This window comes from Diadema setosum, chromosome 12 (assembly GCF_964275005.1).
Source record: "Diadema setosum chromosome 12, eeDiaSeto1, whole genome shotgun sequence".
NCBI lineage: Eukaryota > Metazoa > Echinodermata > Echinoidea > Diadematoida > Diadematidae > Diadema > Diadema setosum.
In genome coordinates this window covers 26,667,491-26,694,131 of record NC_092696.1, presented here as the reverse complement: position 1 = coordinate 26,694,131, position 26,641 = coordinate 26,667,491, and the positions used below count along the sequence as shown (strand labels likewise).

The following is a 26,641-nucleotide window of genomic DNA, read 5'->3' as shown; positions in this document are numbered from 1 at the left end:
ACTAACCGTAACGTTACTAACCATGCTTTTGGGGGTCTAGCTAAAAAATTATCGGTCGAACTGCTAAAAAAATTTGCATGAACATTTGTCATGATGCAATAATTGAAATTAATGCAACACTTTGTTTGAAGTAACTTGAATTTTTGCACACTTTTTGTTACAAGACATTGATTTTTTTGTCATGTCCTTTTTTCGTAACGTTACTAACCAGCCCTTTAAGTTGCTATAGCAATTCTAATATTTCTTGGATTGTGTTCATTCTTTTCTGTATCATAAACCTGGGAAGGATGAACATGTTTTTGACATAATTTTGACTTGAAATGAATGAATGGTAATTTAGTGGTAAAAACAAATATCTAAATTTGTTCAAATGTAACGTTACTAACCGCGGAATTGCCCTTTTCAGTTTTCTAACTTTTAATTCTTTTGAAACTATTTTCCTTATTGCAAAATGGGGCAAATTATATATCTATTCAAAGCTTAGATTATAACAAGTTCATAAGATTATCTGCCAAAAGAATATGAAGCCCAATAAGAAAATAATCCCATAAACAGGCAAGAAATGCAACATTCCAGAATTGATGAAGAGTTTCGATGAAAAAAGTTGACCTCTAGAGCAATATCGTAAAATCAAGAGAATTATAATGTCGGTGTCTATTCTTACATGGAGGTCAAAAAGTATGCTGTAAAATTTGGCTTACTGCAAAGTTTTGGTGTACACCATAACTTGTGATGATTGTTGTATCAGTGCGATTTTTTTTTTCCAAAATGATTTTTGGATTATTCTTCTACCACACTCTTTGTAGTGAAATTAAGTGTTAGGATATGTTTCATTTTGTGGTTCTCCTTCATCTAAAAGGCAGAGGCAAATTTAGCTCCCATTTATACCGGAATTTTAATGCAAAGTGGAAAGTGTATTTTTGATAAATGTACATACATGCAGTCAAATGCACAGCAGGTGTTGTAAGGATTACTGTGGTTGCAGTCCTTCCATTTCTCTACAGAACTTCAAGGTTCATGATACAAAAATTCACTTCTTGAGGACAGGTGTCACAAGCATTACCATTTGATAGTTTGGAATAATTCTAGTATGAATTTGTGGAGAAAAAAGAGTGACAATGTCTTAGCTGCACATGTTGTTGTGCCATCATTAGCGGGCCCAGGTTGGCGAATAGAGACTCCAACATAAGCAGTGGTTGGATAGTGACGTTTGACAACGAGATTTCCTCTGGGTAAAAAGCAGCACGTCAGACACAGCTAGGAGTCCATGGCAAAGACTGCATGCCCTGATCGGGACCTTCCTACAAGAGAGGAAATGGCTGATCAGAGAGCGACTGCTCACAGTGCTCTGCCTGTGCTAAGTAGGGGGGAAAAGGGCAAAGAGTCGGGGGGGGGGGGGGGGGGGGGGGTGAGTAGAAGGGGGAACTCGACAATCAAGAAGAACTGCTTAAACCATGAGAGGGCAGTGGCGTATGTATGTGTTGTACAGCGAAAACAAGGAAGTGCGCATACGCTCTACAGTCGCACAAAAGAACTCTCGGGAATGACTGAAAAAAGGACAATTACACTTGGATGCATATTTGTATCGGAATACATGAACTACTAAAGAAAGGTAAGCACTTTCAGTTTGTTATTCTGGTATAAATAGTTTTCATAATGTCTCCCTTGTCACTTTCTTGCTTGTATCTGTTCAGAAATTGATGAAGTAGCACTGTTCTATTAATACTTTTAAGTGAAACTGTGGCAGGAAGTTGCCAGTTGTCCATGCAGTGTTTGTGGTTGTCCCATCTCTGATCTCTGTAAGCCCTGATAAAAAAAGTTGAAGTCGTAGATTGTGAATGTAACATCCACAAGTTCAGTGAATTCACTGCATTTGTCCACACTTGCCTACTTGCAGATTTTTGTTAGTCTTCAACTAGTTTGATTTCAGAAATACTCAATTTCCTCTGCTTTGTAAAAATGGCATGCCCTCCTCTTTATGAACTGCATGAATGTGATCAGAGGCGGAAGTTTACACAACGTTTCTAGCTTCAAGGTAAAATGTTGGTTTGTTTTTTAAGTTTGTTATTTCTAAACCATGAACATATGTTGACATCTTAACTTTGCTCTTGTGAGGATTAGCAGATCTCTTCATCTATATGATAAGGACTAGGGAAAATTGAAAGTTTGGATATAAAATCATCTGTCAAGTTATATGTATTTTTGTCACTAGCACCTTTTAAGATATTGTTACGCCAGCTTTAGACAGAATGATAAAAAAAATTGATGTGTTTGCAAAACTTTGGAAAAGTAAGTTATTTGAATACTCCAATGTTAATTTGGCGATGAGATCAAAGCAGAACTACATTCGTGAATTTACTCAACAAAAGTATGAAAAGAATAAATAATGTAGTTATTGAATTAAAGCTCATTGACATGTTCTCTTTTCTTTGTCATTCAGATGAAATTCAACAAAATACACTGAACAAAGCTGAAATGGCAAAGACTCGGAAGGAGTTTAAATGCTATTTTTGTCACAAATTAATCAAGCCTGTCAACATGCCATATGAATCATGCCAGTAATACCTGAGTGAATGTACATCCCACAAGTGTTTTTCCTTTTAGTGCAGCTACAGTATAGATGGTACATCTTAAAGTCATTTTAAGGAATAGAAGAAAGTGTTTTACCATTCTCTGGGGGAATCTGTAAAGTAATGGTAGGCCTTACAGTTTTGCATATGATGGGGATTCTAGGCTTTATTTATTTATTTATTTATTTATCTATTTACTTATTTATTTAGATTTATTATTTTTTGTGGAACATCTTTTTGACCCACCTTTTATAGGACTACTTTGTTTAACTTTGTTTTTGGATATAAAACCACATTTCATCAAATAAACATTTAATTCCTCTTAGAATAGTATGCTCTGTAATATTTCATTTAAGTGGTTTTAATATTTCACAAAAATTAAAGGAGCATTCCAGATGCTTTTCATAATTTCACATAATGTAGTAACATACATTGATGGCTCATGGATTTGTGGAATTTATTGTGGTCCTTCAGCAGAGAAACCAATACTCTGAAAAAAATGTTCAACAAATTACACTGAACAATGTTGAGGGCATAGGAGCCTCACATATTTCAGGAAATGTAGCATTACAATACAGTGTGCTTAACAAGTTCACCTGTGTAGAATCTATGCTTCTTTTGCACTGCTTCCTTGTACATATATGAGCCCCAACTCATGCATTCTTATGGTGAGGCTGCCGTGTCATCATCCTTGTTCATAACAATTTATTATAAATTTTGAAAATATTCTTATTCCTCATCCCAATCACTATGAATTTGGAAACTCTGTACTCAGTATAATTAATTCATTGTTTTTCAAATCTAAAAGTCTGAAAAATCACCAAGAGTTCTCCTATGAAATGTGAATCCTGATCTCAACCAATAAATAAACCATCCTTGTTCATTACAATTTATTATAAATTTTGAAAATATTCTTATTCCTCATCCCAATCACTATGAATTTGGAAACTCTGTACTCAGTATAATTAATTCAAGTTTTTCAAATCTAAAAGTCTGAAAAATCACCAAGAGTTCTCCTTTGAAATGTGAATCCTGATCTCAACCAATAAATAAACCATCCCTTTAAAAATGCTAACTCGCCGAATCATAGAGACCACGTTCTTGTGGCTTGTCTGTGATTTTTTTCCTTTATGACATTCCCTTTTCCTTTACAATTTTTTTAAACTTTTCATTGTTAGGTAAAGTGTTAAAAAAAATAACTTTTATGACTTTTACTTATCATAGTGAATGATTCATTAACCCTAACTAGGCCGGGGGGGGGGGGGCCTCCGAGGCCCCCCCCCCCTCGATGTTCCGCGCGATGTATCGCTAACGCGAAAAGCTATCGCCGCGACGTTTCATGACTTTTTTCTTTTGAGTCTCCCGCATCTTTTGACACCAAATTTGCAATGCCCGGGTGCGTGGTTCCGAAGTTGCCCATAAATATGTATGTGCATGTCAGACCAAAAATTGCTCAAAAACATGAGTTCGTGTACAATTTCAATGCAAACTGTGCTTACAGGCAAATTTCATAAAAGTATGATTATTTTTGGGTTTTATTGATTAATATCAATCAATAACATATTTTCTTGATCGGAACAATGTCGCGGACAAGTTTCATCGAAAAAACAATGAAAAACATAAAGTCGAAAAAACAAAGAAATACATAAGAAATTCAAAAAACAATAAAATACTTTAGAAATTTTTTCTGATGGCACAATTTTTTTCTCTTATATTTGCTCAGGACACTAAAAAGAACATTTACATAAAAAATGTGCCCATTTTGAGCTCTATTTAGTGATTTATACCAAATTGTCTGATTTCATGCATGATTATGCATAAATTAGCATAATTCAGCATAAATGATAATTTTTTTAAAGATTTAACTTTGTGATACTTTAGATTACATCATAGGCAATGTGTGTGCCAATTTTCGTCGCGATCGTGTGGTCGACGGCCGAGATCTGGAGGGGGGGGGGGGGGGCCTGGGAGGCCCCCCCCCCCGGCTGTATGATCTACCTAAATAGCCCGGCCTAGTTAGGGTTAAACCTTTTGTTGTTTGTTTTTAACTATTGTTTCAGCTGCAGAATTTTCAAAAGCATCTTTACTGCTAAATCAAAACTTTGGACTCTATAATGGACAACAGAAAATCATAGAATGTTAAAGGGAACGTAAACCCAAAGAGCAATGTGGATTGGGTGAAAGCAGTAACATTAGTAGAACACATCAGTGAAAGTTTGAGGAGAATCGGGCAATCGATGCAAAAGTTATGAATTTTTAAAGTTTTGGTGTTGGAACTGCTGGGTAAGGAGACTACTAGAGGTTATGACGTATGAGAGGACTACAACATGAAGAAAATATAAAGGGAATTCAATAGAAATTCATTTTTCATGAAAATTACACATTCCATGAACTTAATACTGACATATGTTAGGGGTATCACTTATTCCCACTGTTTTCTGAAAGCGGTTAGTCAAGTACTCTTTCATTTTGCTATAAAAGTGATTTTTTGTGGAATTACTTTTATATTTTCTTTATATTGTTGTTCGCTCATACGTCATAACCTCTAGTAGTCTCCTCATCCAGTGGTTCCAACACCAAAACTTAAAAAATTCATAACTTCTGTATCGATTGTCCGATTTTCCTCAAACTTTCACTGATGTGTTCTATTAATGTTAATGCTTTTACTCAATCCACATTGCTCTTTGGGTTTGCGTCCCCTTTAAAGCCACTATTTGACTTTAGGAGCAATGATAAAGAAAATTTTAAAATTATCACATTTATATGATATATGTAGGCCTATATTTCACTTGTACCACAAAACACCCTACAATACAAAAAATTTCGCAATGAAGCTGCAGATGTAAGGAGATATTATTAATTTTCTCAATAAACCATCGTGATGATGGTTAATTCTGTAAACAGTTTTTAGTAAAACTATTGTTCACATTTTGTATATTCAGTTCAATAGGCCTGTTTAACATTGATTATACTGATAAGCATTTTTATGTAGGTTATTTCTTTTTTTATCCCTAACTCACATTTTAGAACCGTCTTTAAGCACTAAAGCTTTTTCATATCTTCAAATGTTAATCATTGCTAGATAATAAAGTACTAATATGATGACATCTTTCCCTGGCATGAGCACATTAAACTTTAATTTTTGCATGCCAAATACAATTAACACCCATTCCATGTTACTAGACACCAGAACCTCCAAATTTCAAGTTCAACCAATGAAGAAAAAGGATTCCGATATGGCTAGGTATAGGTTCAAAGGGTGTAAAGGGCTGATGTCATGGAGTGTGCGAACAATTTGTGAAGGACACTAATGGCAAAATCCAACATTTGGAAAAGTTTTTCTACGAAATGTGTTCCAATAATGAAGCCGAAAACCATTATTACGCAGTTTCTGCGAAGTTCTCACAACGTATGTCGTGTGCACCATATTGTTAAAGTACAGCCAGTGACGTACATGAAGAACACTGTCTTTCTAACAGCAGAGTTACACCTAGAACAGTGATCACATTTGCCACAAAATTGAGCTTAACTCGAAGGCTTCCATATTATTAAAGTATGATTTCAAAACATGAGACACAACCCGAGGGAAACATGAAAGTTATGCTCAGTCTAGGGGAAAGCATAATTATGTGACTGTGCACCACAAAAGGAACAAAAAGTCGCATGCTGTGAATTTGTGTGAGGACTGAAAATAGGTGAAATGGGTCAACCTAGCCAATCTTGAGTTTTTTTCATATTTTCTGAAAGAGCAAGTCTTCTACATTATGTTAAAGTTTGGGATCATAAAACAAACAGGAAACTGTGTTTTTAGCAGCTTTTCTCAAACACTTTATAGTAGAACAGTGTGATTAGATGTTTCTATTAAAATAGAGTCCACTTTTCATTTCTTAAAAAATCTATACACACTCTTCACTTTCAACTCTAATAACTTTTGAAAGGATAATGCTACTGCTCTGAAAGTTGTCATTAATCATGGACAAGATGTGTTAATAAAGCATGCCTAATTTAAGCTTAATCTGATAATCCCTTCATTGTTATCACTCCGGTGATTAACACCTTTTTTTTGTCTCATTCATTGCACAGCTAGCATGGCTTGGAAAAGATTATTATTAGCTCTTGAATAGACTCTTTACTTCAGAGCCTCTTTTCTCAGTTCACACTAACTTAGTCTTTTCAAGAGTGTGTGCTTTCTTTCTAACATTTAGATACAGTAGGTCCAATTCCATTTGAATTGAGTTATACATCATTTTAAAGCTTAGAGTCTGCTTTTTAGAATCTGCCCTTAACTAAAAATTCATATATGTGACCTTTTTTGTTTTTGTTTTGTGGTGTAGGGTCACATAATGTCTTATTAGTACTCTACCAGTGATGGCCAGATTATGTCATCAACAGAATTTTGGGGAGGAATTTTTCCTTTTTTGTGGGAGGATCCCAATAATCTGAAAATCATTGTAAAATATATGACATGTAATGTGTATTTAGACAATCTTTTGGCCCCCTATGAGTGATGACCAGGGTAGTATGAATCAATACGAGTCAGCATGCATTAACATTGCATAGTTCATTTAATATCTATGATACATTGTCTGCAAATAAGTGAAACAAAAATATTTTTTGATTTCCAGAAATCTTTACAGAATAGCTGCAGAAGTACAGTGCTACTGACAAGATAGAATGTGGTATCAGATTGAGGTCTGTAAAAGTCAAGGTTTACCTCAGATTCATGCTGTGTGTTGTATGACAGGGAGACAGTGACAAATTGTGTTTTCACAACAGGCTAGTGATCAGCAACCTGTGTTGCCACAACAGGCCAGGGATCAGATAGACAACTTGTGACATCGTCGACGAAACTCTGGCTTTACTAATTCCCCTTCAACGAGGAACCATCCTTCAGACAGGGAACAAGGCTATCTACATCATCGAGGGCACTTGTTTCTGATGCGGAGTTTTCCATCGTGCAAACTGGATCGTAGAATTGTGCAAGTTAATGAAGGAGAGTGTCAAAAAACATCAGTTTGGAAGGCTTGCCTATTGATGCAGGACCACATCTTTTTATCGCAATCCTCCTTGTGGAATAACCAGGATAATAGACTGTGTTCTGTGTAATTCTTTTTGGTTTGGAAGTTAGCTGAGAAGGAATTGTTTCATCCTTTGAAGGGTTACTTACTCAGCCAAAGAAGGCATTTATATAAATCATCAAAGACATCCCTTGTGCCCAAGCATTTGTGCCACTTGAATATTTTTGTTTTCTGTGAGGGTTAGAGAAATAGTGCCCCCATGGCTCCGAAGGAGAGACTTGTCATGGAAGAACTCATTGAGGAAGTTCCTGAGCGGAAGGAGCTATCGGACCAAGCGCTCTGCTTCCGCGGGATCATCTACTGCTTCAATGTCTTCTTTGTGGTGAGTTGATATGGTATCTTTGTTGCTGTTTTCTTTCTTTCTTTCTTTTTTTTTTAACTTATCAGTGGTCCTTTTGCTAACTCTTAGCAGATTGTCTCAGAATTTGTTCAGGATTTCTGTTTTGCCAAACACCACATTACTCTAAGTGAATATAACAAATTTGGAATTGAAAATGACATTGTATGTTTTTATTGATATTCAGTGATATTAGGACAGCTAATCATTATATTAATGAGAGAATGAGATTCATACAATTGTGGTCTGTGATTTTATCTATACATTAAAGGCACATGGTCCCGGTGGTTTAGTCGAATGCGTACGCGGGCGCACGTTTCCTATAGAGACCTACGCTATCGACTCCTCTCTAGCGCTTACGCTGTGACCCACTTCCCCGAGTCTGAAGAAGTCCGATCTACTGTAGTCAGTGGTCTGAACACAGTTCGGCTCATGAATCGGCTGAGGGGGATGACAGCTTTAGCAAACTTCTTTTGTGATGTCATAATAAGAAGCACATGTGCACGCACCCTGGCATTACTACAGACTGCGTGCTGCGCAGAAAAGACGACAAAGGCAACGTTACTTAGAAACACCTACGCACTTTACTCTTGATGACAGCTCAACTTCGGTAATCTTCGTATCAATGCTAACGGTGTTCGGCAGTATCATCAATAGCACCCTCTACACTACTGGGACTTTGTGCCTTTAATGCAAAATCCATATCAACCTGAACTCAGCTGTAGGAGATGTTATATAGTTTCTGCAGAATGAATCTTGATAGAGAAATATCTGTGAAGTAATATATTTGAAGTAATATCTTTAATCTGTGTTTCCCTTTGAAGTGTTTGAGCAGAATATAATTTACAGGAATGTACTTTGTGAGAAAACTGTTGTGTCCATACAATCATACACTGGAAAAAAGAAAATAGAGAAAATATTGATGCATGTTTACATCGGACTTTGTAAAATTATCCTATGTGCTAAACGCTCTTTCTAAATGGACCCATGGTGGACCCTTGTCTGGTTAATTAATGCACCAAATTTGAAGGATTCAAGGAGACGTCATTTCATGTATGTAAATTAATGGCATATTCAAAATATACTTTCCATACAAGTAGCAATTTTAATGGCATGTATAGAAACTAGATGTATTAGTAAACTGGTCTATTGCAATACAAAGATAACGTAGGAAAGCAGTTTTCTTTCCTCTAAAATAAGTGACTTCTTTATTGTAACCTGGACTTTCAAACCTTATGACTAACCCTCCCTGTTTTATATTTGGATTGATGAACCGTATTTCATTTTATGGACTTTTTAAAATACTTTTTTTCCATAATATCTTTCAGTTTACAGGTGTAGCTCTGATTGCCATCGGTGTCTGGGTTCAATACGATCACGTCAACGAACAGATTTCACTCCTCCTTGGCAATGACCTCTTTAAGATGGCGGGAAAGGTCATCACCGGGGGCGGGGTCCTGATCATCATCGTAGCTGTGGTTGGATGTATCGGGGTCCGTCTAGAAAACAGTTGTGTTGTCCTGATTGTAAGTACAGTGCCCTCACACACTTTAACTATTTGTATGCCATGATGTAAACCCCCTGTGAGCCACATTATTCTGAGACTGCAACGCATGACTGCTTTTGGAAAACATTGTATTTTTCAAAGCTTTGTATCAGTGACTTTTGTATGTAAGCATTTTGGTAGAAATGCAGTACAGTCATGTTTTTGAGAAAAAATGTAAGCCCTGCTAAGATGGAAAATATGGTATGTATTACCCAACCATTTGTTGCATTATTCTGAAGATCCATTGATCTGAAAATGCATTAACTCTTTTTGTGCCATGGTTGCAACCCCCTGTGTGCCACATTATTCTAAGGCACCACGACTGTAGTCATGCTTTGGGAAAACGATCTGTTTTCTAATCTATATAACTTCTATATAGATTTCTGTTAAGTTGGACATGAAGTGAGCAAAGTTGTAGAAAAAATGCCAAGCTTTGCTCTGATGAAAATTGTATGACAAATCGATGACCATTTTTCTTTGAAATGACCAGTAGCAACATTACTGTAAATTCATGACTTTTGCACACAAAACAGTGACGGAAACTTTGAATTTACAACAAATCTCTTAGGGAACACCGCTTGATATTCATTCACCACATAAAATGCGAGCCATATGTGAGGTGAACGGAAGCGCAAGAAAAGCTTTCATTGTACTGTGGCATTTGGCGATTTATCGATAGGTTTGGGCGGTTTTGTGGGTTTGAGCAGAATATGCGATGTTGGCACGGCGTCGACTGAGTCAGACGTGCGAACGTGGCACATAAAGGCCCGAATTCACGAAGGTGGTACAAATGAAACCATGGTTTAAACCATGGACAAAAACCATAGAGCGCCAAGTGTCGCATGGAATAGTTCGTTATGAAATCAGTCATTTCGTCGATGAAATGATTATTTTGTAACGAAATGACAACATTTTGTAAAAATGAACATTTCGTCCACGAAATGATAATTTCGTTAACAAAACGGTCATTTTGTCGACGAAATGACCAATATCGTAACGAAATATTCCGTGCGACACTTAGCACTCCATGGTTTTTGTCCATGGTTTAAACCATGGTTTCATTTGTACCACCTTCGTGAATTCGGGCCAAAGAGTTAAGGTTCATTATTCCAAAAGTTTGATAGTCCAAAAAATGAAGTAATGTTTGTTACTATGAATAAGGTTTGTTAATCCAAAAATAAATAAAGGATGATTTGAATAGTGTGAAGGCTCATTAGTACTAAATTGAAATAAGTTTCATATAGAAAATTACAAATTCTGTCATTATTGGATCAAAGAACCCTTCATCTTTATGGACTGAGAGTAACATTGTAACATAAGACATTTCAACAAACAAGCACACGCACACACACACACACACACACACACACTCAAACATGTATGCATAAGCACATCCATAGCATTTCCACACACTATGGCCCAAATTCACGAAGGTGGTACAAATGAAACCATGGTTTAAACCATGGACAAAAACCATGAAGCGCCAAGTGTTGCACGGAATATTTTGTTACGAAATTGGTCATTTCGTCGACAAAATTACCGTTTCCGTAACGAAATGATCACTTTGTGGACGAAATGTTTGTTACAAAATGTTGTCATTTCTTTACAAAATAATCATTTCATCCATGAAATGACTGATTTCATAACAAAATATTCCATGCAACACTTGGCGCTCCATGGTTTTTGTCCATTGTTTAAACCATGATTTCATTTGTACCACCTTCATGAATTCGGGCCTATGTGTTTGTACATGAATGCTATTGTGTGCCTATACACTTTGCATATAGTAGCAGCCTGTGTGATTCTGTAGTTATATGCTGTTGATATATCAATGCATCATGCACTGTGTACTAAAGTTCTGCTCCAATTTAGTGGGCCTTTTTACTTCACATAAATTTCTACTATACCCAAAATAGAACAGTTCCTTGATGCAATCTTAGCGACTTGAGTCATGGGCCTCTTGGTGATGATCACATGCTACTCATCGTGTGTTTGCAAGAAAAGTTCACTGGGAAATTTGATAGAGATTTTCCTATAGGGGTTTATCCAACACTGGAAATTGGGCAGAACCCAGTTCATTAATTCATTCTTTCATTAATTTTCCATGGTAAATTTCATCCCCAACAGAACATGTGATTTTTTTTTTTTTTTTTTCAACAGAAAATAGCAGCATACAGCTGTACATACTGTAAAAGTGGATATTTTTGTGTGACTAATTTTTCGCGCTTTGCCGTGTCAGAAGACTTTCGCGTGTTTTTAATTCCGCGGAATCAAGACATCAACTACTGGAACATTGTGGCACTCAAAAATATTAGTGTACTTTTGTTTTAGCGCAGCTTCTCGTTGCGCGAAATGCGCGAAAATTTCAACACCGCGAAAAATTCCACTTTACAGTACATGATGATGCAAAGTACAATATGCAAAATTTGTATGCAGTCAACAAGGAAGTTAAAATTAAAATTGAAAAAAAAAAATTATGTAAATTTGAAAATGCTGGAGATAGGGAGCAATGCTAAAAGAACAGTGCTTGTAGGGTGTATCCTATCCCCTGTGATATAATAAAACAATCACATAATAGACTTGATATTCATGTACATTAAAAGCTGGCTAGTTTATTAGAAATGTTCTCAGAAAAGCTGAATGCATTGTTTCAAATCAAAGTGATATTATATAGGACCTTATCATACATTCTTTAATAAGGCCACTTTTACAAAGGATCTTATCGGTTAAACCTACATGTAATCTTTCATATGGTAAATAGTAAAAGTTTTGACACTTTTGGTGTCAGTATATATTGCATAACTGCCAACTGTTATATTTTTTCCATTGTTTTGTACTGTTTCTTGGGCAAAAAAAAAAAAATACTGGTTTGATTCATAGGAAAATTCCATTTTCCACCAGATTGTATTAAGTAACTATGTGTCTGTTGCAGGATATGTGAAAGTAATACTATTTTCATCAAAAACACACATATTTAGCCCCAGAATAAGTACTGCAATACTGTTTCATGTTTTGCAATCCTGATGTTGTAAGTGTTAGTGAAATAGCATTTTCTGGAGGATGACAGTGTAGCCCAACTACTGAAGTAATTCTTTTTTTTTTTCCCCACACATACCAAGCACACAGGTATGGAAGGTACCCCATTTGTAATCCCGAGTCAAGGCAACAAGAAGTACATATTACGTATATCCCTATGTGAATCCAGCCATGAAATTATCAATTTGCCGTGTATACCCAAAGTTTCTAGTAATCAATGCTTATATTTTTCAAGTGTGCCTATGAATTCTCTATTATTCGTGGCGGAGGCATTATGTTTTCGGGTTGTCCGTCCGTCCTTCTGTCCGTCCGTCCTTCTGTCCTTCCGTCCGTAATGAATTTTGTGGCAAGCGTAACTAAAAAACCTTTTGAGGTATCCTAATGAAACTTGGCATGTATGTGTATTAGGGGGTGAAGTTGTGCCTATCAACTTTTGGGTGCACATGCTCAGGGTCAAAGGTCAAAAGGTCAAGGTCATATACATAAAATTTCACTATTTCCACCATATCTCTGCAATGCCTGAAGATATTTTCTTGAAACTTAGTGTATTCATGTATCACCCAATTAAGATTCTCTGGTGAAAGTTTTGGGTCATGAGGTCAAAGGTCAAAGGTCAAAGGTCAAAAGGTCAAGTAAAGATACTAAAACTTCACTTTTTTCTCTGTACCTTGGAATTGTTTGAGGTATCTTCATGGAGCATACATGTACTGACTGGCAGTGATTATCTAGACAATTTATGGTTCATGGGGTCAAAGGTCAAGGGCAACACTTCAAAATTTTACTATTTCCCTCATGTTTATGCAATGCCAGCAGGATCATTTTTTTTTTTTTACACTTGGTGTATGCATGTATAACCTAATACAGATTCTGTGGAAAGTTTTTTTTGTTTTTGTTTTTGTTTTTGCCTCAAAGGTCAAAAGGTCAAAGATCAAGTGAAAGTGCTAAACTAAGTTTTTTCCTTCATATCTCGGAAGTGGCTCAAGTTATCTTTAAACTTTCTACATATTTATGCATGTTCTGCCTGACAGTGATTATCTTATGAATTTTAGGGTCAAAGGCCAGATGAAAATGGTAACAATTAACTATTCAATATAGAAATTGCACTTTTTCTCCATACCTTGGAAATTACTCAGTGCATAAACGTATGAATTGGTCAAAGTTAAGTTACAGTCCTTAAATCCCAAATCATACATGCTCTCCTATTCATCCAATTAAACCTAGGTCAAGGAAGGTGAACATTCAACACATTTGTGACAAACTTGTCATTTTTAATATTTAGCCAATTTTGTGAAAATGTAATCACACATTGTCCACATGTACTATCTGTCCTATAAGGAGAATCGTGCATCATGGCGGAGGCATGCCAGTCACCATAGCGACATTTCTAGTTCTTTAATTTGTTTTATTTTGTTTCCTATACAAAGTGAGATGGTGTGATACAGAACCTATCAATAATTCATGAGATATTTCTTTTCAAATGCACAATTTTATATTCGTTTCCACAAATAGGTAGTGTGCACATAGCACTCATGCATAGTCCAATTGAAGTCTTCATTCTTTCATAGATTGTGACCAAATACACTGTTTGTATAGCACATGTAGAGCCTATTCAATGTGAGCCATTTTTTTTTTTAAATACAGTTGTCAATGATTCTCAAGATACTTCTCTTGAAATGTGTTATTTTATGATATTCTTTCCACAAAATGGGTATCAAATGTATGCATAGATAGCAGTTACAAATTGTCCTACTTAAGTTATGATGTAGATCATGATGTAGATCCACCTATCATTATACGATAGCACCTCCATTATTTACGAGGCATACATGGCACTGACGTACGAGTACATTCAGTGATAATCTATAGATTATTCACAAGCAAGATGTCATCGCATTGAATGGCGTTGGGTATGTGCGACGTGCACAGTGATTGGACACTTTCCTCAACTCGGCTTTTAGTGCAATTGACGACAGCACTGACAGCCAGTGAGTCAAACCCTCATAGTTTCCCGATGCCTCTCCGCACAGGATATGACTTCAGCTTAAACTCTGTCTCTAATTTCACGTCAGTCATTTCTTGGTTCCAAGCCAATAAAGTTCAGCAACTTTTATTTGTCCTTTTTGTTTTCTTTTCTTTTTGTGACATACTTATGGGGGCAAGGGGTATTACACATGTACATGTATATAATGTACTGTAACTTGAATGCGTATCATAATTGTATCATACCCTGTAAACAAAATCTGAGAGCCTGAGTGTGTTTATGGCACTCTTGAACACATAATCTTTGTAGGCTCCTGTTAGTGACTGATGGATCAGAAAGAGGAACATAAACTGTGTTCATTATGTTCACATGATAATATGTGTGACAGGTACATCTTGTAACTGACCCTCAAGACTGACCTTTCAGAACTCCAGTGCATTTTAAACTGTATAGTTCATGCTGGTGTTTTCTTTGTGTAAATAGTGCAGTAGTATAGATAAGGCAGAGCAGATATACAGTTGTATTGTTGTGGGGATATTGAAAAAGTGTCAAGTATATCTGTTGTAAATATTTGTTTTTGTCTTCAGGTACATTCAAGCAAGGACTATGTTTTCTATCATATGACAGATGCACCATACAGTAATTATTCAAAGCAAATATCACACTTTTGTATGTCTCTATGTAGGCCTATGTAATGATTTCTTGTTTTTAAATCATAGCTATTACTCAAATTTAACACTGAATAACGGATGTTTAAACTTATTTACGTTGATGAATTGCAATTTGTCAGTCAGATGTAGCAAAACAACTCAATGCAAGAATCGTAAATTTGAAGCTTTGCATCTGTTTTCATCCCAAAAATAATGCTACGATAGAACAGCCCTGAAAAGAATTTTGTCAATTTGCTTTGATATTATTTTCACCACACTGTATATCTCTGAGAGTTGTCGGTGAATCTCTGTATGATATTCTTTTCAATAGAAATATGCCATTTTGTCAGTCTTCATGATACATAATGTACACTCTAAGAAAAATATAGGTTCAACTTTGGACCTTTACCGTTGTCACACTAAGAGCACCTTTACAGGTGCAACTTTGCACCTTTCAGACCACTAATTCAGCTCCTTAAAGGTGGAATCTCTGGTCAGAAAGGTGCAAAGCTGCACCTGTATAGGTGCTCCCAATGTGACACTGGTAAATGTGCATATATTTTAGCCTATTATTCTCAGAATGTATAAAAATTTCAAGAATATCACAACTATAATAATTTTTTTCTCCTCCCCCCCCCTTTTTTTTTTTTAAATCTCATAACCAAACACCACAGTACTTCTTCCTCCTTCTACTAATTTTCGTGGTGGAGTTCAGTGGTGGCATCCTTGGATTGGCTTTCTTGGCAAGTGTAAGTAACAATGCTTTCAATTTCTTGAGATAAGGGAACTTCATTTTTATCTTAAGATCAAAAATGTTATGATGGAAGCAATGAAATGAAAGGCAACAGATTGACACACACAAAAAAAATGAAATGAGATATTGGTAAAGGTATGGACCAGATGATGGTGAATCAAATTCAAATTTGACAAATGCTAAAAACTCACATTTCTCATTGTCATAGCAGATTAAATTCAAATTTAATTATTTGCATAATATATTTTTCACAATGAGTTACATTCTAAATACTGGTAATATAAGCACTGTCTTGTACTTTGTCAATTACAAACAGACAGAAAATAAAATACCTTTATTTGAATATAAACACACAATTGTCATAATTGGAACTTGGCAATACCAAAATTATGGTTGAGGTTGTACAAACATTTTGAAGAGAAAAATGCTGGGATCTACATGAAAGCAAGTGTGTTTAACTGTAAACTCTAAATAGTCAATGGTAATGAAACAAAGAAGTGAATAAAATGTTTGTACCAAACTCAATAGCAATACCAAATAGAGAAGATCACAAAATGAGTATATCTGTATTATTAAAAAAAAAAAAAAGATCGTTGATCAGATGCAAAACAACAGTTTTGCTCAAATGCTACAAGCACATTACCCTAAGTAATGGAATTGATGATTTTTATGTCACTCGACTCTTTTCTTGCTATTACCAACCTGCATTATGCGTAGCACATTTTGTATTTTCCAATTGTCCTCTATCTTCTGAAAAAGTTTGAATCATGTATAGTCAGGGCTATTATTTTGTAATGCCCAAGAGAGTATGTTATAGTGGTTTTGCAATACAGATGTCCTTTGTTGTAAAATTGTGTCATTATTATTATTATATTGACTATCATTTCTGATATTATTAATTGATTGATTGATTTTATTTCCGCAAAATAAAAAATATGTACATCACTTCTTTTTGAATAATACAAAGAAATTTTCACAAAAGTACTTGAAACTGCGGCTGGATAGCCCTACTCAGCTCCGCCCTCATGGTGGAGCTGTTCTACCGAGGGGTCCAGAAGAAAACACACTCGGTATATCTGAAATTAACATGCAAACTTGTATCACCAAAAACTACACGATACAGAATTAAAATAACATCCACTGCTACCTTACAGTTATACAAACACTATTACCATGATGGCAATAAGCCAGATCAATGAATTTAACAAACATATACATCTATGCTTCAATGAAATAGAAGATGTTATCATTATTATTATCATCATCATTGTCATCCGATATTAAAATATGTGCTTTCACATTTTTACTCTCTGATTGGTCAATTATCATGCATTGATAGTTATTGATCCACACTGAGTCATGCATCTAGTAAAATCTGAATGCATGGCTCAAACCTTGGATAGTGTTGTAGTTATACCGGATGCACGATGGGGAAAAGAATTGAATTTCATGAATTTACGGGAACAAAAAAATTAATTATGCACAGGCCTATTTTGTGGATCAGTGAGAATTAGATTCTCTTGTTTAACTTTGGAAACAGTCTAAAACCTACTCCCTGCGCTCGTGGATTTAAACAGTTCCAAAGTTAAACTCACGTATCCAATTCTCACCAATCCACTCTGTCCTGTGCATCATGTGTATATTTAAAGGACCATCTGATCATTATTTGCTCGACAAAATGTATTTTTCAGGCAGAGACAGAGCAAAATCTAACGTGGTCCCTGAGAGACAACTATGGCGCTACAGGTGCAGAGGACTACACAGCAGCCTATGACTTCATCCAGAGAAATGTATGTCACTATCTGCCCATAGAACTGTAAAACCAGAAATATTTGCTCATGGGTAAAATTTTTCATGAATTTCGTGCCAAGATTTGTCAGATTATGATGCAGACTTAAATTCTTGTGTGCGCATGTCTATATGGAGTGAATGCCAGTGGCAATGTGCGAAAATTTCATGAGGTGAACAAGGTGGGCGGATCCAATTTGCTTAAAGGGATGGTACAGTATTGGTGGAGATGAGAATTGGACTTTTGACTTTTTGCGAGATACCAAGAAAACACTTATTAAATAGTACAGAGCATAACATTTTAAGAAGAATTCAAAGTTTATTTGATGAAAACCGGGTTTGGAATGACTGAAACATCCAAAAACAAAGTAAAACAAAGCAATCGTAATAAAGTGTGGGTCCCACACTTATTAGAATCGCTCTGTTTTGGATATCTCAGCCATTTCAAAACCAATTTTCATCAAATAAACATTGAATTCCCCATGGAATTACATGCTCTTTCATATTTCATAAGAGGTTTCTTATTATCTCACCAAAAAATGTTAGAAACCTGAAATTAGGTCTCAACCAAAACTATACGATCCCGTTAAAATTTCATCATGCTGTAAATACACCTTGTATATTTCTGATTTTGCAGTACTGTCTGCTTTGCTCACCACTTTCTCCTGTCAAGGAATCAGCTCCATGGAATAGAAATTTCAAATTTTACTCGTTTTCCAGAATCCCTGCTTTGGTGGTGTGTTTTTTGTTGTTGTTGGAGAATACACTCTTAAAAGGGCTATATACGGTTGTAATTTGTCTCTTTTTATTGATGCTCATAAGATACCAGATATTCGTATAAGATTTAACCTTTGTGTGAAACAAATTTGTCTTCATGCTATAAGAGGAAAATTCAAATAGGTTTTTTTGAATACATACACACACACACACACACACACACACACAGATATATAGCGGTTGCCTTTATCTGCACATGCTCAGATTGTAATTGTGTTCTGGCTTTGAGTGATGATGACAGGTATGACCATACTTTTTGTTTATTTACTAAAACTCTTGCTCAGAATTGAAGCAAAAGTAATTGAGGAAAAATTTAGTTCCGAGAAGAGCTCTAAATTCATTTTCCGCACAGAAGATCTATGGAAACTGCAATGGCCCTATTTGTAATCAGTTAAAAAGTCAAGCAAACAAACAAACTATTGTAGCACATGTAAACTCTGAAATTTGCAATACTGTCAACATAATTTTTTTGCCAATATTTCTCATTTTTATTGCTACCCACCTAAAACTGTGTTATCACAGCATTATTCAACACATTTTTTTTTTTTATTTTTTATTTTTATGCAGTCATGTTCATTCAAGAGCAAAAGTTGACAGTTTCTTCCGGGCTGTCGAAACTATGTTCTACCTTTAAGTTTGAGATCAGTCAATTGTCAGTGTCAATCATATTTGGTGATATTATTTTGTTAGTACATGTACATTGCTGTTGTTACTATTTTCATTGTAACACTATTTTTTTTTTATCAAGCATGTAATGTAGTCATGTGATAATATGTCAAAATATGTCTCAAGTCTAATACACGTATTTGCATCGCTCTGTAGTTCCGGTGCTGTGGGATTGTGGGTGACGTGACGGATGCTGTGATTGAGTACCGGATGACAGCGTTTTTTAACAACCAGCCCAGCACGGAACCAAGAAAAGTTGTCCCGCCGAGCTGCTGTCGAAAGGGCGTTGACACCGCCATCTGCCAGATGGAACGTCCTCAGAACCAGTACAGACTGTACATGCATGATGTGGTGAGTATTATATATGTGATACACCAGTGCATTGTATAATTACGAGTACCGGTGTATGATACACTAGTGTCACTTTATACTACACCATGCACCTCAGTACACTATATGTACTTACTTTGAAATGCAGATGAGAATATCACTGTTCTCAGACTTTACATTTATTATGTGGCTAGTGTTATAATTATATGTGATACCCCAATTTTATGTATACATGTGATACACCAGTGGCACTATACACTACACCATGCACTTCAACACTTCAGGAACTTACTTTGAACTGCAGATGAGAAACTATGTTTGACCATGAAACAATAGGATACGATTGCCAATTAGGAGAAAAGTTTCTTTGTCTTTAAGTTTTCTAATTTAGGCAGACAAGAATGGGTTTCCTATCAAAGATCAGTGAGAGGACCTATTTTAGATGAGAACATTTTGAAAAAAAAAAAGGAAAGTTGATTTGATTAGTATGAGACAGTGAAAGAGATAAGAGATATATTTCCTTGTAATTTGTCCATAAATGTTAGATGAAATTTTAGGTTTGCTTATTGTTTGTTCATTTTCCATCTGAGAAGATGGCTGGATAGCCCATATTTAGCTATGATAAGCTGGTCATCCATGGGGTCCAGTTTCATGTGAGGCGGGACCACTTCACCGGGATAAACACCCTGCCCTTTGCGATGAATGAATGAAGCGGGATCTTTTACGTGCATGAGTTGTGATCGACTCTCTCACACACGGGACCTCCATTTTATGTCCTATCCGAGGGACAGTGTTTTGCCTCTTGCTAGAGGAGACAATGATTTATACACACAATATTGCTCATTCCAGACTAAGGTTTAAATTAATCCAGGTCGCTTGGGTCGGAGGCAGATGCGCTACTGAATGAGCCAACTTACCACCCTGTCTCCCTATATTGACTTGCCCGTATGTTTGTGATCTTTATCTTCCTGTGGTGTAATGCCCTTTTAGGCATTCAGACTCAATACGTCTCCACATTACACTGCAATACACTACACCATGGTAGACGCATAGACTACACTAGACTGCACTATGCCATAACAAAATACAATGTATACACTTTATTTACTACACTTGACCACACCACACTTTCACTATGTCACGCCGCACACAATTCACTACATTACACCACTCTACACTACGCTACACTACACCACACTACACTGCACTACACTACACTGAAAGAAAGTATGGACTACACAGTCATAGCACTGTCAAAATCAACACTATGTGAATGATACTTTCAACCAAGACAGAACACTGCTTTACCCTAGATTACACTCTTTCATAGTACGACACCACATTTAATCTTAACCCTGAGAAGCAGAATGCCAATGGAGAATCAATACAACACTTGTATTTTGTGACACCAATTTCAAATTTGATTGAACCAGGTAAAAGGGCAAAGTTTTTAATGATCAATTTATGGGAGAAGAAACTCTTTTTTTCCTGTGTATCCAACATAAATGTGGGAAAAAACATTCTTGAGTGTTTAGCTTTTGATAGTTGTAGCAGGAAATAATGATTTGCATAAAAGAAATTCTTATCATAAAAGACATGACATTTTAACCAATTTAGCAGGCATGTCGAGTTTCACTCTGCATGTAAAAATGTAACGCAGCTAGCTCTTAGTAACCATGTCTTGATTCATTGCTTAGAATGAGGCCCACTCTAATGAAAAGATCTATATTTGTGTAGAGGTTGATGATACGTGCGAAAAAAAGAAAAAAGAAAAAACCTGATACGATTAAATTACGCAAATAGAGCCAGCGTGCAGGGGGAGAGAGAGATGTATGTTGGAACTACCAGTAAATTGGTCTCTTACAGCTGATACATTGTATGTGTGTACATGTTGCCAAGGCTAGGGAGGTTGACTCACAGCTCTATAATTATAGTTATAAGATTCTTCTAGTCTACAAACTTCAGACATTTTGTTTTTAAATTTATGACCTCTCATTGAGCAAAGTAAAACATTGTTACCAATCATGGTAATTGCCAATAATGATGGTGCCCTCAGTCTGTAGATAAACGAAATGTGTCGTCTTCTTAAGTCACTTAACCGAAATATGGTAATTTCTTGCAATCTTGCCATTTTTGTTTTGTGACAGTAAATAGCATTTTTGCGCAAGTCCTGTTTACTATGTTGCCACTTTAAGATATTCCCTTTTCTAATTCCGTTATTTTCTATAGTCTCTGCATGAAACTTGGAATGAAGCAATATATCCAAAAAATTTGAATTTTGTTTGTAAGCATAACAAACAGACAGTGCATAAGTCATTTATTAGCAATTTGTGGCAGTGATATAAAGCAGTTTATGATCTCTTTTAGTTTTCCCCAATGTTGGTGATTTATTTCCCCCATGTCTTTTTATGATTCTCTGTTCTTTGGTCCTATAAACATTGGTTTTTAAAAAACCCTTTACATGTTTGCACATTTTGCTGACTGATTTTTGTTTGTGTAATTTCTCTGACAAGTTGTGCAAGATTTGTGAATGAATGAATTTATTCCCATACCTAAAAAAAAGATTTAAAAAACCCCAAAAATAAATCAAATGTAAACCTAAAATATATATATTAAATATTGGATTAAAACACATTGATCATAGTATGTAAACATAGAAAAATGACATTGTTTAATTGGCAAATGTGAAATTTACAACAGCACATGTTAAGGCATGCTTAAATCTATTTTATGCAATTACTCCAGTAAAACATTGATGTTACAAATAAAGGAGATCCAAAAATTGAATATATTTGCTTTTTTAATAAAGTATTTAAACTGTTCTTTGTCATGATAGATCATATGGATGTCAGATGAACCCACTCTGACTTTACGATGCTATGTCGTAGGCTATTTCAGTCATTGATAATAGTGAGTCATCAAATTAAGCATGTGGGGGCACTGTGGTATAGTAGATAGACTCCCGACTTCCGATCGGAGGACCCAAGTTCAAATCCCACCCAGTGCTTACGGTCCTTGACAAGATGTCCCTCTCGACCCAGGTGTATAAATGGGTACCTGGCAACGCTAGGGTAATGATAATGGCAAGGCCCTCTGGTAAAGCAGTGTCAACATATGAAGAGGCTACCCTGGATGAATAAGAGCTTATGAATATTATAATATTCCTTTCCTTTAACAGTTAAAAAAACAAAAACAAAGCAAAACAAAAGGAAAAGATCTGTTCAAATAAAGAGAGGTAAGCATGCCAGTAGCTGTTCTGTGATTGTTGAACAGCCCAGGGCATTGGTTAATGTTGGCCCACTGAAAGTACATAATTTAGGGCATGCGTGAATGTTGTGCCATGTGAACAAAGAAGTCTTCGCAGTTTCGCGTGAATCCAAATAAGTGAATGTCTTGCAATAGTGGATACCACACCCAAAATTACTAATTGCACTACGACTTGTGGTCACCAAATAGTGCAGAAGTTTTGATGTAATGTGTCGTTTATTTTTGTGTCATTGTCATGCAGGGATGTCTCACAGCAACGGAGGCTCGAGTGACAGAGTATGGTGGGGTTGTCGGTGGAGTCGCAATCTGCATTTCCATTTTGCAAGTAAGTAAATTGTTCAGTTGGGGGGCAATGTTTATATTGTTTGGAAAGTAAGTCTGGAAGGCATCCAAAAAAAAAGAAAAAGAAGAAGTATTGCTTCATCAATATTATGAACACAGAATTGAGCGATTTGTGCTTTCATATAGAAAGGTATGCACATACTGAATGTTCTACATGAGATTAATTGTATACACTCATGTAACAAAAAACAGTTGAAATTACGCTCTCACCAAATAGTAGAGGAATTGTGTTTTTCAAAGAGTTCATCATTGTCAAATGATAGAATGCAGAGTGTGGTTGCAATGCAGTCCCCCACTCCTGTGTATGTAAATTTATGGAAGGTTTCCTCTGAAAACCTAGTAACATGCTTTCCATCAACCTGCACACACACAGTGCATTTCAATACTTGGAATCCATTTTACATGCATTAGTTGGTGCAATGTTATACCCCCATTCCTCGGAGATTTTCTCTCATCGATCAGTCATTGAAATCTTAGTTTGTTGCTTCCGGCCAGCCACTGAAGTGTATTGGATCGCAGTCTGATGAATCTGACTTGTGTTGGCCGACTATCAGGTCAGTGTCAGACATGTCGGGTGGTGATCCGATGACGATCCCGCGCGACATGCCTGACATCACCTGATACGAGACCAACCAAGTTGGACTTATCAGACTGTGATCTGATACATTTTGATGGGTGGCCGGAAGCAACAATCTTCGCATTCGATGAGTGATCACTTGTCAGTGAATACAGTATGTGCATCAAAGCCTACACTCATTGGTAACTGTCTACTGCAGTTCAGATTTTTTTTTTTTTTTTTTTTTTTTTTTTTGTGTGTGTACAGTACACTTACATAGATTTCAGGGATAGTGTATGCAGTTTGTTTCAGGGATTCTCAATAAGTATACATCGTGTACTGTAAAACATCATATTCACGGCATGAATTGTTTGCGAATTTGAGCCGACAGCCATTTCCGCGGCATGATATTTTCGCGAATTGCCGCTGGCATTTGATGCATATAGTGTAGACAAGAACTTTCGCGTGCATTTTAATTTCACGAATCATATCGTTCGCGAAATTTGCAAAATTAAAATGTATGCGAACATTCCTCGTTTTACAGTATATCCCAGCTGGGCCAGCCTTCCCACTCCGTGGCATCCCCATGCTACTGGGTCTTTGAATCATGTCACAACTTTATACAACAAATAATGCACACATTGTTGAGGTAATCTTAAAATTATTGCCCTTTGTCAACATAGAAAAACACTAATTATTCCGATGGTCTGAGTAACAGCCATGATTCTACGTAATTGCACATGATTTATCTTATTTTTTTTTAAATCATGGCTATAACTCGGACACTAAATATCAATGTTTATGTTGTATATCAATAAAGGTCAATTTTGTAATCAGTTGCAACAACTTTTTGTTATTGTTTGTTTTCTGACTTTGTTTCAGCTCGTTGGAATGGTCTTTGCCTTCCTCTTCTTCAGGCAACTCCCTTAACTCTTCCCGAGGACCACTGTCTCTTGTTGCTGATACAATCCCACTGGAATTTCAAGATCTTTGGCCCAAAAGGGTTAACAGAGGAAAAACACCTGTCTGTCTCTCCTCCAGAAATCTGTGGTCTGGAAAAAAAAAAAACCATCCAGACACACTTGTCGTCTAGTAATCTATGGGGGAATGATGGAATATATTGCATTATCTCTGTGTGCAATGTTTGCCAGAAGAAATCAACGGCTTTCAAATTGATCAATAGATTGCAATATGCCACAGTATATTAAAATCAGCATAGCCAAAATTCACATCACATCAGAACAATTTTATCTACTTGCATTTCTGGCATAAATGCTTTTGTGAAAAGTTTAATGCAGCTTTGAAAAACAGGATTCCCCCCCCCCCCCCCCCCCAAGCACTCCTAATGACATAGTAGTCTCAGAATGATGTGGCACACTTGAGATTTACAATGTGACACACAAAGATTTATTTGTTAGCGTTGAAGCAATCAAAGTGTATTTTTTTCCCTCTTATCACTGAAAAGGTTATGAGCATGTATTTTTGTAGCAGGTGTCATTCCTAAGTTGATGGTTGAATAGTTGTACCCCCCCCCCAATACACACACACAGGTACTCCAAACAGCAAACACAATGTAACTGAACATAATTCAGAGGAAACTCGGTATGATTAGGTCAAATAATGAAATGTGGTACCTTTTGACAAAACTCTTTTTCTTGGTATCGAGAAAAAAAATATTTTCCCCTTTGTATATATGTCTTTTTTTTAATGCTACTTATACAATCAAACAAAAACTCGGGTAATGTTTCACAGTTTGCAGTTGCATGGACCTCGCTATGTCTTCTCTGCCATTGACTAAGCATCATAAATACAGTTGTAGTGTTTAAGTAACATGTTAATGTGAATCATGCCATGTTAAAGATTCTGCAATGCAACTTGAAAGAGAACATTGTAAACATTCCACAAATCTGGGGTTGCTGGTACATGCATGTAGATTTCTCTTTTTTTTTGTGGAGGGAGGGGGGATGGTCATATGCTCATTTTATGTGCAGCTGTGTTCCAACAAATGTAATATGCATATTTTTTAATTGGGAAAGAAAAAATAGTATACATGTATTTAGTATTTCTTATATTTAGTATCATATAACAAAGCATCAAAGGGTGAGTCATTAGTAGCTGTTGTAAGTTTATTAACTCAAAGGAGAAATCAATAATGTGGATTTAGAAATTAGATTTGTTTTGAACATTGATCAAACCAGATAAATCACAATAAAATTAAGGTGTGCAAACTGAGTGTACACTATCATAACACTCATACTCTGGGCACTTGTCACCTTTCCGTTAGTTTAACCCAGTCCATTCCAGTGCAAGATAAATAGATCAAGTCATTCATTGACTTTATAAATACCATCAACATCTAAAGAGAATTAATTCAAAGAGATGATTATCAACACTGTTTCTTTGAGTAATATTGCAGTTTGCATTTTTAGAATTACACGGTATGGATTCGACCATATATCCTTGTTCCCCCCTTTTTTTAATAGGAAACATATGAATGTGTGTGAAGAGATGAATGTAATTGCAAGACTGGCAACACTGGTTAAATGAGTCTCAAATTATTGCAAGATACACTAGTTTTAACGATGCTGGAAATATTGTAATGTAAAGCTGTATTAACAATGGTGACATTTGTTGCCTGTATTAACCATATTTTAACTGGGCTATTTGAGACCAAGTTTTTACTGGGGGGTCAATTTGCCCCCCCCCCCCCCCGATCTCGGCCGCCGATCACGTCATCGCCGCAAAATTTTGCCTGAAGATAGAGCTGGATGTCAACTACAAGATTACATGGTCGCACAATAGAAAAAATATTTGCTTTCTATTTTTGATAAATTAATTATGCAAATTTATGCATGGAATCATATTTTCACCTATAACTCCATTAAAAAGACTGAAGCTTTGCTAACTTTTTGAGTCAGAGTCCCCCAAGACACATCAAACAATTTTCTTGTAAAAAAATTGCA

At 36.0% G+C, this 26,641-nt stretch overlaps 1 protein-coding gene across 1 annotated transcript; it reads left to right on the top strand.

Moving 5' to 3' along the window:
• Positions 1 to 7,728: 7,728 nt before the first annotated feature.
• LOC140236227 (CD151 antigen-like) lies at positions 7,729 to 24,778 on the top strand. The gene is made up of 7 exons (XM_072316192.1): positions 7,729 to 7,970; positions 9,314 to 9,511; positions 15,873 to 15,947; positions 17,644 to 17,742; positions 19,340 to 19,534; positions 23,022 to 23,105; positions 24,561 to 24,778. Exons 1-7 carry the CDS (start codon positions 7,848 to 7,850, stop codon positions 24,606 to 24,608), a joined length of 822 nt encoding a protein of 273 aa, XP_072172293.1. The 5' UTR covers positions 7,729 to 7,847; the 3' UTR covers positions 24,609 to 24,778.
• Positions 24,779 to 26,641: the final 1,863 nt, after the last annotated feature.